General features: G+C 45.2%; 1 protein-coding gene across 1 annotated transcript; it reads right to left on the bottom strand.

Moving 5' to 3' along the window:
* Window positions 1–331: 331 nt before the first annotated feature.
* Window positions 332–14,921, bottom strand: LOC142814085 (uncharacterized). The gene is made up of 5 exons (XM_075892027.1): window positions 14,914–14,921; window positions 13,828–13,945; window positions 3,082–3,249; window positions 2,018–2,119; window positions 332–461 (listed from the first exon to the last, which is right to left on the bottom strand). The coding sequence occupies exons 1-5, from the start codon at window positions 14,919–14,921 to the stop codon at window positions 387–389; spliced, it is 471 nt and encodes a 156-aa protein (XP_075748142.1). The 3' UTR covers window positions 332–386.
* Window positions 14,922–16,191: the final 1,270 nt, after the last annotated feature.

The raw sequence follows: 16,191 nt of genomic DNA, 5'->3' as shown, positions 1-16,191 counted from the left end.
ATTCAGTGTATACTTTTATCGCGTGTTTACGGGCTTTTGTCAACGTCTTATGTTTGTACAAATCCGCTTGACAAACCGTGCTTGATTTGCACACATGTTTGCGCGCTTGTGCTTATAGCACTGTCCAGTCACACATATCAGTGTCGTCGTGCGACGTCATCTTTGGCGTGCTGGTCACTACCTACCTGAAAAATACGTTCTACGATGCTGCGGTTAGGAGGTATATAACAAGGCGGAACTGAAGTGAGAGGATCATAGTTTTAGTAACATCCAGTACGGAATAATAAAAAGAAAACGAAGTGATGTAGCCTGTATACAATATACGTATGGATAGCATAAAAATATATCGTCGCAAAGCATTTATTGTATCGATGAAGAAAGTGACATCATGGTGATGGTACGTAGATCAAAACGTAGATGAGGTGCACGAGGTGAAGCAGGCCGGTGAACATTCCCGTGGCCTGAAAACAAGTCGGGGAAAAAGTTAGGTTTCGAAAGCCTTCACTAATCGATTCATGTAGACACCTTTAGCCAGGCGTTTTTATTAGATATCTTTAATATTATATGTAAACGTCATATATAAATCAAACCCGCATGTATCTAACTCTCTCGAAATCGGAGATTAGTTCTATATATCGTACAATTCTATTGTTATTTCTTCAATGCGAATTTCACGCGCCGGTTGACTTCCTTGCATTGCTCCGGGATTATGTAAAGAACACCTTCTCAAGGCAATGAGCGGTTTACTCTTTTAATTTTGTATTTTCTTGCGGTCTGTGTTGCTTGGGAGGCGGGTTGCTGTGGAGTGGTGGATTTAATGCCATAGAAAAACGTTATCGATTCAAATAGTGCCTCAAATTCTTCATACGCAGCTGTGCGTATTTGTCGTGCGTGTACTCTGGCTTGGCCATAATGTCGGCCTTGTTTTTGAAAATCGTAGTCAGCGTGCTTCTTAGTATGTACGAACCGGCAACGTCAGACGCCTGTTCTCTACGTTCGACTGTGTTTACTATCGCCATATTTGCGGGTAATAGCAGGTTTGTCACTTTCAAAGCATCCATCGCACAGAGCAAAACGAGCGAACACTGATTCCACAGGACAAGCCGGCGGCGCAACGACTAGGCATCACGGGGGGTAAACACGTGACGTCGAACGGTGGTTTGTACACGCTCCACGCGGCACCCTCCTTTCACCAACGCTCGCTCTCTAAACTACACGTGGAAAAGTCCTCTTCGTGAAGAACGGCCACAATTTGCGAGGGAAAGCCAACTTCCAGGGGTGTTTCACTTTTGTAAATGTTCGATATATCAAGTGTTTCTGCTATTTTTGTTCGATGTAGCCGTACATCTTTCTACGCACTGACATTGAAGCATTACCATGGTCTGAATTAGTTTTATACAAAAGAAAATTCAATTTACACGAGCTCGATAGGGTCAGGTTCGTCGGTAGATTACCTTCATACACATAGGTGGCCAATGCAAGGGGATATTTGCACTTGCCTATTCTTTCTTAGGTGCGCACTCTAACTCACGTGCGTTCGCATTCGTTTGTGCTTTTATATGCTCGTACTCACATCCATTCAAAGCTCACCGATGATTACTCGTACCTGTGTGCGTGCGGAGATTCCCGGCCTCACATGTTCATAATCCTTTGTCAGAATGCTGTCTACATATCTTCCATCACACTTGAAGGAAACTAAATTAACAGCTAGCAACAGTATAACCATTCTCTCCCGGTTGTCGTCAGACCACCTAAGTGCAATGTCTACCGGGTGTGTTTACCTTGCGCACTATGAGTAGTAATGTTATGGATCGCAAAATGAAAGTGTGTCTGTAAAACTTTAATAAAATACGGCAACAGCAGCTCACTGGTTAGACCAATTGTGACTTCAGTATCATTGCAAAGCAAATGGTGGGATATGGCCACATTACGTGCTGCAACAAATTTGCGACAGTTTGACTGGAGCCTGTGTAGATAACACAAGTGACAAAAGGTTGGATCTACAGCGTGGACTCACCATTCCACAGAAGGCGTCAGGCATGCTGGGAAGGTCGTACGTCATTACCGCCACCGACCCCAGGAAGTACATGCTCATCGCGCTCGCCTGGAACACCTTGTACTGCACCAGTAGATAAGCGTTCATTATTAATTTGAAAGCACTGTACTCCGCATTGCATTGGCCTCCGAGATCACGGGCACGCCGCTCCATCTCGGAAGTCAGAGCTGCATACTCGTGTACAACTGTACAGGGGAGAGTCACGAGAAATCTATACAATGGGAAATTTATGTGATCTCTCTCTGAGACTTGGCTGATAACGACGCTGATTTTCGCGTGGTATTGACACTTCACTTCGTGATTATAGATCTTTTCAAGTGCTGCAATGCGATTGCGCGAACTGCTGATGAAGAGAAAGTGATGAGTCTTTACTGTAGACCAAGGTGGTATACCTTTGAAAACAATTTTTTTTTAATTGCCTTAACGTGCATGCGTGATCTTGAAAATGACTACTGAGAACAGGCGGGCCCCATACTTTTTTGTTTGTTCCTTAGGAACGTTCATTACGTATGCAGGTAAAACGTTCTGCTGTTTGATTTTGATTTACGTTCATGTCAACCGACTCGTAAGCAGTACGCAAGAGGGCTGGTGTCGTGTACAGAGAATAGAATGCGCGTTAGAGAACCTGTGGTTTGGTTTGGTTTGGCAAAACTTTAGTGTCCGAAGGCGTGCTCTCTAGCACACGGTGGGCCGCTCCCACGATGGAACAAATAAGGCAGAGACCTAGGGCCACACCGTGGGCCCTCTGGTGACAAAAAACTAAACAGGAGCTTCCCGTGGGAATATTTCACACTCACTGCTTTCTTTTAAGTTGCCGGGACCATATATTATCGATTGACCTGTATAAAAATTGTAAGTCGATCATAGTGCATTTTCAACTGAGTTGAGGAATCGCGGTTAGGATGCTTAAACTGCCTTTGCTTTGCTAAAATTATCAGCCACATGCACTCTGCTGCATTGTGTCCTTCAGATCACGGTTCAACGGCAAGCAACATATCGAGGTTCAAATGTCACAAGCCACTCACGTATATGGTGATGGGCAGCACTTCCGCGACGTGCTGCGAGGCGAGCCCTGTGATGAGAAAGTGGAGCCCGTTGACAGAGTAGCCGTAGCAGCAGGCGTACAGAAAGTGCTGCGACTTCGAGCCCACGCCGAAGATCATGTACGTGAAGAAGTTGCCCAGGCCTGCCAACTGAACGTGAGAGTGATGAAGAAGACAGGGTGGGGTCGTGAGAACTCAATTTTCGTGATTAGACGAAGCACATGAATCTGCATGCAACCTCGTTGGTCATCTATCTGCATGATGGTTCCTGGTCACAATACACGTTCTTTCGAATTCTGCTTTACATGCGGGCTAATGTTCAACATTCTGAATACGAATCGAATGGTAACTATAGTTTGTTTCTTATTCAGTTCTAGAACTTACTGTAGATGTTGTCGAATGTTCGTTTCTTTCACGGTTTCGCACGTGGTGTCCATAATGTAACTGTGCTGTGAGTAGATACATAATGTTATGATTGTGGACGGCATCGATGTTTCGAGTACGATATGACTGTGCCTGACTTGAACACGTGATAACGCTTGTGGGGTGCGTTAAAGAATGGCTCTATACGAGAATCATGCACGCACATTGCGGGGACAGAGCCACTGCAGAAAACGCCATGCATGCGAGTGATGTAAGCATTAACAGGGCGTTTAACTCGATGCGTCATCGTCGGGAGACTTGTCATCAGCCGGCGTCGAACTTTAGCCCTCAGTATCTACTATATGGTGATCACTTGATCGCTTGCCTTCGTTAAAGCGAATTTTGAGAACGTGTTTCTTAGGGCACTATTTGGATATCTTGTATGAAAGAAATACGTATACTTCAGTCTTGATAGCAGCCCATTCATGGGTGCGATGACTGTTCCAAATTATTCCGCTGTGAGATAGCTGCTGTTGTCAAGTAGGGGCAGTGGTTCCTGAGGGAACACAAGGGGGTAGATAGCTTCTGCTGAATGATTCTGAGTCATTCAATAATAACATCCTTCCTTAAAGGCTATTCGTGTATAATAAGTTGCTACCATGTAGGCTTAGGTTGAAGGTCTTGTGCGTTGCTGTGAGACTCGGTGAATATTGAAAACTGTATGCGGATATGGGACAAGCTATCGACACGCAAATAAGATTCGCGTGTAGCCGCTCAACACCTGTTGCTCAACGTTCTATACACTGTCCAATTATGAAAAAAAGAATGAGTGGAAAAAACAACTCTTCATACATTCAGAACAAAGTACCACTACTCATTGAGCACGCACGGCCCACATCTATTTATGCATGTCGTGCGACCATTTATTCTATGCGCTGTAAAAAATGCATGAAGTCAGGAAGAGATGCATAGATAAGCTCACTGCAAAAGCTTCTGGCCCCTCGAAAGCGGGAACAGTTCACAATCACTTAGTTACTCCGAACCTACTCTCTTCACAGTGTACTTGGGGCTACGCTTATCAAAAGTATGCGGGGCCTTGAAAACGTTGTCGCCTCGCGAGGTAGCACGCAAATATTTGAAGCACAGTTCCGTTTACTGCAGCGATAAGAGTGAAGTGATCAATGTTATTGCTGCAGTATCACAAAGTTGCAGTGGTGCTACAGCAGCACGGTATGAGCATGGCAGCATGTTATAGTGTTTTATCTGGCACTGGGGAAGGGCGTCAGCGATGGATGCAAGGTTGCATATTTGGAAGGCTGCTCCATGGCGAGGTTAACATTGGGAGTCGTAGTTAGAGAGGTGTTTTTCAACGTTTACATTCTCATTTCCATCCACGTGCCTGAAAAACAACTTCCTTTTCTTTTTCACCAAGTTTTCGAAAAACAAACACCGCGTGACGACTGGTAACATGGACTTCGAGATTTATTTACCAGATGGAATATAATAACAAACAAAATGCTGCAATGACACCAGCTGCTAAATAAACAAAAAAAGAAAGAAAAGAAAAAGGCTGTGGCGGGTGGAAGCTGCAGTAGATTTTGCATTTATTTTCTTCACGAGTAGTTTATCACACCTGTTCTCCACCAGATCACTTCCGCCCCAGCTCTGCTCACTACTGGTGGAACGCACCCAACACATCCAGCTAAAATTTTCGTATGTGGGATATGAAGACACGACATGCGTTGTCGGCGACATCTGCTCGTATAAACGCCAGTTTCATGCGACTACGTCATTCTGCAAGTGGTTGTTATGTTGTCATTGCCGCAATGGCGCCACATAGCGTACACTTCCGTGTTCGCATTTACAATTTGCGGCAATAGTTGTATTCATAAAACGTCGCGCCTGTGTCTCCTAAAGCAGGGCGAGATGCATTTCATCGTGTTAAGAAAAATGTTCAGTAGTCGTGTTTATTTCTTCTTTTGTGTATTTTTTAGCTGATGCGTAATCATTCTTACAATATCGAGAGGTGGACACAGAGAGGTTCAGTTTAGCAATGAGGACGTCGGGATGGAAGAAAAAGAAGCGTGGTGAGCTGGGTTTAACGAAGCTTCCTGAAGCGCCGAAGCTCGACTTGACATGTAAACGCCGTGCAGCGCTTCATAGGTCTTAACCTATGATGTTCTGCGTGGTGATTACATGGTTATTTGTAGATCCCAATATAGTGTGTTATTATAGCTTAGTAGAACACTCGCAAGTGTCTTACCTTCTACCACTTTCACTCTGGCAACGAGGTGAGCAATTGTTTTTATTTTGTTCTTTCTATCTTTCTTTCTTTCTTTTTCTTATTCAGTGAACGGTAACTTAACTGGTAATATTGTTCACAATTTACTCACAACTGCGACATTGTCAGGATGAGGAAACGAGAGCATTGGTTGTTGAGTGCTGAAATGACGTCCATTATACTTCCCCCACTTCTTCCACTACAATATGTCGCAGCGACGTTTCCTTTTAAGTGATTTCTGAAAGTCTGTTAGGACACTTATCAAAGGGGGGTCTTTTTCTTTAAACTGTAAACAGTCGTGCTATAGCGCTCGCCCCAGAACAGCTAGCAGTCGGCCAGACTTTGTAAACGTAGCTTGTATGCATTAATCCCCATTTTTGTTGAGTGGCGCATCACCTCTCGCTTCCCAGCTCATTACTAGCCCTCCCCCCTTCCCCTTCACTACGGTTAATATCCTCCTCATCCAAGCACCACCACAAAACACACCGTTAGTGCCAGGTGCTCACTGCGTCTTTCATCGGATGCTGTGCCAAATTGTGCTTCAGTAATAGGCTGGGATATTTACAAATGAAGCCCTATTTAAGACAATAGCCTGCCCTCGTTTCAAGAAAAATATTGATAAACAGGGAACTACGCACAGACAGAGCGGTGAGACATTGAATGGATGTCTCTGCTGCATAGATTTAATAAAATGCGGATGAATAAAACAAAATATAGTAATCAATTCTTTCTCTTTCTTATCCTCTCCTATGTAAAAGTACTTGTTCTCCTACAGAAATTTAATCTAACCGTGTAGTTGAATTCTTCTGCATTTTATCATGACGTTTTATGTGGTGAATAGGGAATAGACATGGATAGAAGTTATAGGCTCCTCGTGTTATCATTAACTTTCACAATACTCAGGCACAGTGCGTTAGTTAGTTACTCACGCATCTACAAAGCCTGTAATATAGTCATCACTTTTTATGTATGCTGTGGTGTCGTGTGCGAATAGCATGTATACTAGTAGCGCACGAGTTAACAACGTTATGCATGCTGTCACATGTTGTCGCTTTGCGGGGGCGCTGGCTCTCCCAAGCTCCTAGTCGTTAGGAAAGTTATCACACTTCTGGTTCAATAGATGCAGTCTCTATATATACTTGGCCGCTCCCTGCTCGCTTGTGGTTCTGTATTCATTTCAATTATAAAAAATGCAGGCACCTTCTTAGTGTAAGAGTTGAGGCACATCCCGTATATTACATTTAAATAAACTGTGAAAATGTTTTTTTTTTTTTCAGTGTCTATCCACCGAAAATTATTAGTGCGCCAACGGCGTTCAACACACTGGAGGCGTCGAGTACAAAAGAAAGTATGGGAAAATCGCACTACGTGTCACTAAGCTTGGCACAGTGAAGCCCGAGCCCGTCGCCGCTCGTATTCCCAGTTGACCAATACGTCTAACTTGGAGAGGTGCGGCTTTCTCCATGGGAGTGCGCTTTTTTTTTTTTTTTTGAGAACGCCCCACGGCTGTCTCGGCACGATAGGATGCATTCAGACTAGAGTGTACTAGAATGGGGGAGTGGGTCCACTGTGGCCGGCGGCAAGCGGTGCGGGTGAAGCAAAAACGGCGGAAAATTTGGTGGCGCTGCAGTAGCCTTCTCCTGAAGTGACGTCAGTTTCGGCGGGAGCGTGCGAGTCGTGCGGCGGTTCGGGCCGCACGACGCGCTGGCGGGGACGCTGAGCGCTCGATGTTGTCGTCTGCTCGACGCGCCGTCGTCTGTTCGATGCACCGTCGTTCGTGCGCTGTTTTCACAATTTGTCTCCTGGTTCTTTTTTTACACATTATTAGAGACAAAAACAAGTGACATGAAATAAAATGTATGCTTTTTTTCGTGAACGCGTAGGTTTGTATTTCCCTTTGAGCAAAGCCGTCTGGACAAAGAATACGCGGCAGACGGCACGTTTGCGTGCGCAGATATGTGTCTGCTGGTTGCATAACGGAGCGTTCCAAGCTGCTTCAAAAGATTAGAGGATGAGCACGTCTAGGCGTAGAAATTACTGTTGTGTCGTAGGCTGCCAAACCGGATACAGCAGAGTTAAAAACCAGCCCAAGCTCTCACTCTTTGGAGTACCTCAAGACGAAGAAAGACGCCGGCTATGGGACCAGAATCTCAACCGCGCTGATCGGCCCTTGCAAGTCACCGATGCCATTTGCGAGCTGCACTTCGAGCAAAAATACATACTAAGGCAATATGTACATATTATCGAAGGCCGAGAAGTATATATAGAGCGGGGAAAGCCGGAACTTCGCAGTGATGCTGTACCCATAATTATACCTCATCTCCTGAAGTGTCCTGACGAGCAGCCCACACCGGAGCAGTCAACGAAGAAGAGAGCGGCTTCACCACCAACCTGTGAAGACCAGCCGTCAAAAAGAACTGCGCTGCAATCAGTTGAGCCGCAACTGAGATTTGAAGATTGCGAAAGTGCGAGGCAAAGCGACAACGCATTTGAACTTGAAGACGTTGTCCGGCCAAACGACCACTGGGCAATGCACAAGTTTCGTCATTATGACGGAATTGCTTATGTTTCGGCCTCCCTAAGTCGTGAACTCGTAAGCATCGAAAAGACTGTGCTCATGAATTACGGTACCGACCGGAGTGAAGTGATTTGTCGGACATATGTTCGGAAGACGCTGATCTCCGAAAAGGTCGCCTATAACCTTGAAGATGCCAAACAAGTCCTGGACTGCGCAGAATCTCTTCACCCTTGCAGAGGAGCAGGTAGGGCGAAGGACTTCACCTATGACGTTCTTACGAAGAAACTGGAGCCGCAAATCTCTCATTCCGACGGCCTTGTCTTCAGTGTCACGTGCAAAGGAGCGGTTAAACAACAAGGTGAGTGCGGCAAACGTTTATTGAGACGTCACTTGTAATTGTACAATTAATCAATCAGTAACCTGTTTAATGCTAGAACATTTGTGTGGCCCCTAATTTTTGTAGTACTCATTAACATTTACGAAAGAATAGTTTGCCTACAGAAAGTGAAAGTGCATAAATTGCGTTTCAAACATGCATGGTAAAAAACTGGAAGCTCTTCATAATTTTTTTCTCGTATACTTCCAGGTTCTTCATGCATTTCATGCAAGTACGTGAGGAAAGTAATACTCACCAGAAAAAGCTACCTAAAACGAAAAGAGCGAAGAAACTCAGTCTCCACCAAACTGCGGGTCCTGAGTCAGAGAAACAAGCGGATGGCGACAAGGCTGTTGGACATTGCTGGTCGTCTCGAAGAGATGAGGGCAAACAATGCGAATGTCGCGGATAAAATACTAGAGGATAAAATATCGTCACTACCGCGAAAGCAGCAGGCAAGTGTTCGCGCTTGCTTTCAAGCTGCCAAACAAACCAGCAAGCAGGGCATGCGCTACAATCAGGAGTGGATCCTCGAGTGTTTACTCATGAAACTAAAGAGTCCCCGGCTTTATCAGCACATCAGAAAGAACGAAATTCTCATGATGCCCAGCAACACTACTTTGAAAAGATACTTGAGGTCATACGAGTCGGCCTTCGGTTTTAATCAAGCAGTAATGAACACTCTAAAGAAAAAAACCGCGAGCATGTCAGACCTCGAAAGACACGGCGGACTATTGGTGGACGAAATGAAATTGTCAGAACATTTCAATGTGACGGCGTCTGGCCAGATTCAAGGCTTCGTGGACCTTGGAGAATTTACGAAGCCCGAAGACAAGTACCAGCAATGTGATCACGGCATGGTCATCATGTTTGTGCCTTTCGCTGGAAAATGGAGCCAAATTGTGGGCGTTTTTGCGACAAAAGGAAATGTGAGAGGAGACATTTTATTGAAAATTCTCATGGAAGCTACCATCCTCGTGGAACAGGCGGGCTTGTTCGTCGACCACATCACTTGTGACGGAGCCCCCTGGAATCGAAAAATGTGGAAGCTAGCGGGGGTGTCGGCGTCATCGAAGAAAATAAATGGCGCCATACAGCATCCTGTCGACGAGATGAGGAAATTGCACTTTATCTCCGATTTCCCGCATCTGCTAAAATGCCTCAGGAATGGTCTTCTCCAGAAAGGCTTTGCAACACCAGACGGATTGGTACGTATAGATTCATGGTTGACATTTTACAAAGATTGTGTTTTTTGCATACATTGCATTACCTCAACCTATATTTCTAGGTGTCTGTGCATCCGGTTCGGGAGGCGTACCTTCTAGACAGAAGTGTTAGGACACTGAAAGTTATGCCCAATTTGACCGAGACGCATCTGGAACCAAACTCATTTGAGAAGATGAGAACCCCTTTCGCCTTCCAACTATTCGGTCCATATGTCCTACGGGGCCTGGCCTTCTACAAGGAGGACATCGAGAGAAGGTGTGGCAGCATCGAGGCAACTCAGCTGTTCTTCTCGTGAGTTGCGCCTACGTTCCAAATGAATTAAGTGTAATCGTAAACATCTCAAACGCATGATGAGCGCTCTTCTGACATACATTCTTTTTGTTTATTTTGCAGGAAGATCCAACGACTGATCACCGTGATGACTTCCAGGTTTCGGGCCGAAGCGCTGAGACCAGCTTCTACAGACGTGGCATTCCTGTCCAATTTTCTGGACTTCCTGAATGACTGGGAATCATTCAGTGACAACAAGCGGCACTTTCTCAGCGAGTCCACTGCCATAGGTTTTAGGGTCACTATAGCAAATACCCTTTCATTGCTGAAGTACCTGACAGAGAGCGTTGGATTCAAATATCTCATGACATCTCGACTTAGCACCGATCCCGTGGAACATTTCTTCGGCATCGTTCGCCAGTCAAGTGGCTGCAACGCGCACCCCTCTCCGGATGAGTTTCTAATAACCGTCAACTGCTTGTCCTTTTATAACTTGGCGCACAGTGTGGACAGCGCAAACGCAAACCCTGACATGATAAACGCTCTTGTCACTGTGCATGACAGACAGGGTCTAAAGGTCACGCACAAAAAAATTGATGATCTTATATCACAGGGAAAACTTGGCGAGGTCGAAAGCACGATTGCCACGATGCCAGAAAAGTTTGCTGACCACATCGATGTGACTTTGGAGAAGAGTGACTCGAGACTCATTTACTACACAGCAGGGTACGTGGCCAGAAAGTGTGTATTGAAGTTGGCATGCGTACAATGCAAAGAAGTGCTTCTGTTTGAGAAAGCTGTCGCGGTTGCTGAACAGCTCCCTTCGCAATTCACGGAGCAATGCGACTGGGGTGGACTTCTGTACCCCTCACGACAGCTGTATGATTTCATTGCCTCACTTGAAAACTTGTTTACTGAATGTTTCAGTGTTTCCATGTTGCACACAGATAGCATCTCTGACATCCTTTCATTGGTGAAAACTAATTTTCTGAACTCGAAAGCGGTCGGCTGTCCAGACCACAAAGATGCAGTGAGCACAAAGCTCGTTTCGTTCTACGTGCTCACTCGCCTTCACTTCTTAGTGAAGGGAATGAACAGGGAAAACGCTTCGAAACGAGCGAGAGCAAAACACTTAAAGCTTAGCAGGACAACATAGAGCCTGACGTTCCTTGAGCGACGGTGTCGAAGTCTTTCGATGATATTTATTTTGTTTTTTATATTTATGCGAAAAGCTTGCGCAGTCAATTTAAAATAAAATATTTTGCGCATATCACTTCTTTATTGGTGTCTTTCAGACTTCCTATCTATAGGTGAAAACACGTTCATGTTTCGAACAAATGTTTGCATGGACACGTACCGCAGGCACGAAGAGAAAAGGTAAAATATAACATATTTCATTAATACCTACAACGTATACCAGCACTAGATGCCGAACAAAAACTCATCATAAAACCACCGCGACGGACGTGCGTCCGCCCTATAAGTCATTTCCTACGAATAGCACAGTTGCCGTCCGATGTGACTAAACTTCCTTTGCCAACACCCTCACGTAATCGCAACAGGACTGGTTCAGTTTTTCAATAATATCACGCGTCCCTAACGAATAGCTGCAAATTTGCAGAAGGGTTCGCATACTTTAGCTTTAATTCTCGTGATAACAGCTGGTAACTTTAGTCTTGCATCATATTCAATTTGCTGCCGTGAGTCTAAATTTGCACCAAACGCAAACTTACTTATATATCCCAGTTATATTGACATTTTTAAAAGCATCGCAGTTAATGCTCATATTACACTTTCGATGCGTACGTTTTCGCAAAAGCCAAATTCAACTTACGCTCTTGATTGTAAACAATTACCGTGGAAATCACGGTACTTGCGTGCGTGACTACCTATACGAGCAGGGCGTTTCGCAATATAAACATTTAGATTTTGTTGAACTGGCGCGGAAGCACGGTGCGACGCCGTTCACGGCCACGCACGCACGAACGAAGCAACAACGCTGCGAGACTGCGCCAGACGCGCGAGCAGCACGCGAACCGCGCGAACTATCAGACTACCCACCCGTCGCGAACCGCGTGGCAAAGGGGACTTGTAACCATGGCAACCACGGCTAAGTCTTCAGGTGAAGGCGATGGTAGCGCCACCTGGATTTTCCGAAAAAAACGCCTCAGCGTGGAGCCTTCAGTGGACCCACTCCCCCATTCTAGTACACTCTAATTCAGACTATGCTCTGCAGAGCAGAGGTTGCTCGCGATGTCTCCGTCTGTGGGCGTGGCGTATTTACTGCGCACGTGCGAATTGGCCAGGTGGTCTGGTCAATGTCTTTGTAATGACGGACTATGGAACTGATCGCTAGACGACGCGATGCGTGTTCCTCTTTCGTTCTAGCTTATTCTCCCCTTTCTCTCCTTCGTTATCTACAGTTCTTTCTGTGCTATGAATTACTTTTTCCCCTTCTTTCCTCTCTCCTCTTCTTTCCCCTCTCCCAACCACCACATCTATCCTCCTTACGCTCACTTTCCTTTCTCACCCCTTTGCCACATTATACCAACAAGGGCTATACTAAAGCTCTGCTGGCGTGTCTGGATAGCCGAAAGACAGAGACATTTAGAGAGCTGCGCTAGTTGGTACGTATTCGTTCTAAAATACTGGGTGAGCAAACGCGGGCTCACGAAGGAAGTTGACATCAGAGTAGGCGTTTGTGGCGTCTTAAATTTCTTCTAATGTCCGCGTTTACACGCCCTGGTCGGAACGGTTAGAATTGTCGGAACGGTAGCTTTCAGATTGAGAGTATGCTGGTTCAAATCCCGCTTCGTGAATAATTTTTTTTCTCGTTATTATCTTTTCATCTGCCCCTCTTTTTACTTCTCTGTGCACGTTCTCTCGCCGGTTATCGCAGTTATTACAGGCCACGCCAGAGCGGTGAGTAGCTTTAGATACGGACTGTGCACCATTTCAGTGTTCGGCTTTTCAACGCACAAGGGCGATATTTCCCCCAGAGGCCTGGCATTGTGAGTCATCCTCTGAGTGACGCCTTGACGCCGTGGTTCATATTCCACGTTCAACGATCCAGGGGCGATGGCCTCGCCGAAGTGCAAGATGATGAAAGCTTTCATTGCCCTCTCCAGGTGCGTGCTTGCGCAACGGTAGACCAACGCCGCAAAGAGTACAGCCCCCCGGCAACACAGCCCTGGGTCTCTCATTGGTTAGAAGTGACGCCATCTGTTTGGCACTGCCGATTGAACAAACCTGACATCACTCACCCCAGTTCGCGATTCGCGGGAAGTGACGTGATTTAAGGCTATATAAGCCGAGAAGCCATCGGAGGAGGGATCGTCCTCAGTTGGCCGAGGTTCGCAGCGTACGAGTTGCTGCCGACCAAAGGGATGTGTCTCAACGGCCAATTCACCTTATTATTTCACTCTGATCCTCTAATGTAAATAAACCAAAGTTTTTATCCTCACGTCCACGTCATTCCCGACCAATTCGCGCACATCAGCGGCGAGATGCAATAGTAGTATATTCTGCCCTAATTCTGTGGCACCTACCCATTCATGATGAAGGTACTTTTTGCAGAGCGGAGACGTTTTCGGCGGGCTTTACCAGCTAGAGGCTGGTGAAAAATGAAAATCTAGTGGCTATTGTTGTGGAGATGAATTTACGATAGAAACGTTGGATATCCGGTGCACGTACCACCTGAAGTGCGTTGAGGAAGCCGTTGACCGAGAGCACGTAGTGGGTGTTAAGGTGCAGCTGGCTGATGGTCTCGTCCACGGCCGACTGCCGACCCACGAGTAGCTCATCACTCAGGCTGTGCGAAACGCAATAGCCAGTTCAGAACGTTGCCAGCTCGTCGAACAGCTTTCGAAGTTAAGCCTTAACAGCTTCGTGAATGTTACCTAATCGGTGTACCAACTGCCAGGACGTCAGAAGAGTAACTTGTCGGGAGAGTTCATTCTTACGGTAGCTATTTGCGCGAAATGAAGCGCATGTCCATCTCTCGCCTTTATTTTGCGCTAATAGCTGCCGTAAGAATGTAAGAACATGTAGTGTTCATGCGCTAAAATGTATGAGAAAATCAAAACCTGAAATGAGATACGTGCATGAGGAAATGAACGCGAGGGAAAGAAAACAATTATGAAATTCTGGCATTTAACGTGTCAAAACCATGATGTGACTTCGAAGCACTGCGTTAGTCGGGGGCTTCTGATTCATTTACAACGACTGGTGTCTTTTAGCTTGACCCTTAGCTGAGAACGCTAGCGTTATTTCATCTCATTTATATCGAAATGTGGTCGTGGCCTGATATCGGATCCGCATACTCAAGCTTAGAAGGAAAGACAAAAAAAAAAACAGGAAATGATAAGAAAACTGGCACAAGTGATATAAAAGAGGTGTGGTCAATGAAATGGGCCTGTTTGAAATACCCTGATTTCGATTAAACAGGTTGTAGCGATGGTATATAGCTAACGCACATGTAGCCTCGCATGCAAGGCGTATCTGGTTCCAGTCCCGGTGCCTCACCGGATTAACAAAAAAGGGAAAGAAAATCAGCTCGTTGATGGAATTGCAAAGGAGGCCCAGGGAGCAGCCTCGTCGTCGCTGACTACCAGGTGAGGATTGGCAACCTTGATGCAGTACTTGGCCACTACGTCCCACCAGTAGCTGAATAACGCTGAACGCAATTCAGTACCACAACAACTGCTCACTAAAAAGTAGTTTATCTGCTATGTCAACAGGTAGGCATGGTGAATGATATGAAACGCGTGGAAATCCTACCTTATCATGTTCATTCGCCGCCTTCGTGAACCGGTACGAAAGACGTGGCTTCTTCTTCTTCGTTCTTTAGGTACGAGGGCATAGAAACGTTTGATAAGGGTAATGACGATGGTGACGATTATTATTATTATTATTATTATTATTATTATTATTATTATTATTATTATTATTATTATTATTATTATTAATCAATCATCATTCCCGCTACTTGAAAGACCCACCGAAAGAGATTAACTGTGACATCATTCAATGATTTGGCTTATCCTTATTCAAAATTTTAGCAACCGTGAGTTATTGACACACGCACACACACAATATGTTCTTGACAACTGGCATTATGTCGGCACATACTATCGCAGTGAAAATTAACGTGACCAGTGCGGCATCAACGCATCCGCTGTTCGCAGCGGAGTGAATTGGAGATTATAAGGGAGACCTGCTATACAGACTTTTTTCTCTTTTTTTTCCCCTAACGCTGAGTATATAGCAGAGCAGAAAATTGATTCAGGATGACCTATCAGCTTTTCTGCCACAATAAACCTTTCTGTCTAAAGGAGACTAGAGCCATCGTAAAGACTAGAGTCATCATAAAACGAGGATTCACTCATCCGTGACATGTTCTAGGATGACTTTAGCGGCTTTTTATTGCCACGCAGGTAAGAACGAGATAAAAACAAAGGTACACGGTGGAGCGCTGACGCGGCGCGATGTTCGCGTTTTTATCCTCTCTGTTTGGGGACAACCAACTGCAAGCTTTAGCGAACTTACATGGCTGCTTTGAAAAGTGTTTTCCAAGTAACTCATCCGGAAACTTCGAGAAGCGCTACGCATCAATTCTTCAGGAGGAAAGTTGTTGAGCTTCAAGAAGCTTAACGATTGAAGTAGTGGAGAGGAATAAAGCATCAGAGCCTTTTGTAAATCGTGATATTACGCGTACAAATTCTTTCTACTAGTAATGTACCACTGAAGCATAGCAGAAAATGATTTGTCGTCCAAATAACGTTTCTGGTGACGTTTCACGAAACTTGAAGCATGTTGAATCACGCCGGAAAATCAGAACATTCTATGATACAATGTCAGCCATATGAGAGACGCAGGGATTGATGACGTAGGTAGGTTGTGGTTAAGAATGAATATGTTGCTAACATGAGGGATATTTTGGATGAATAGAGCAACGGTTCCTGTCTCTCTTTTTTTATCTAATTGTATTTTCTTAAACTATGTTCTAATTCTTCGTCATGCAGCATCGTATTTTCTTAAGCCATGTTCCGATTCTTC

The sequence above is a fragment of the Rhipicephalus microplus genome, chromosome 4 (assembly GCF_043290135.1).
Source record: "Rhipicephalus microplus isolate Deutch F79 chromosome 4, USDA_Rmic, whole genome shotgun sequence".
Classification (NCBI taxonomy): Eukaryota; Metazoa; Arthropoda; class Arachnida; order Ixodida; family Ixodidae; genus Rhipicephalus; species Rhipicephalus microplus.
This window is presented reverse-complemented; position numbering and strand designations above follow the sequence as displayed.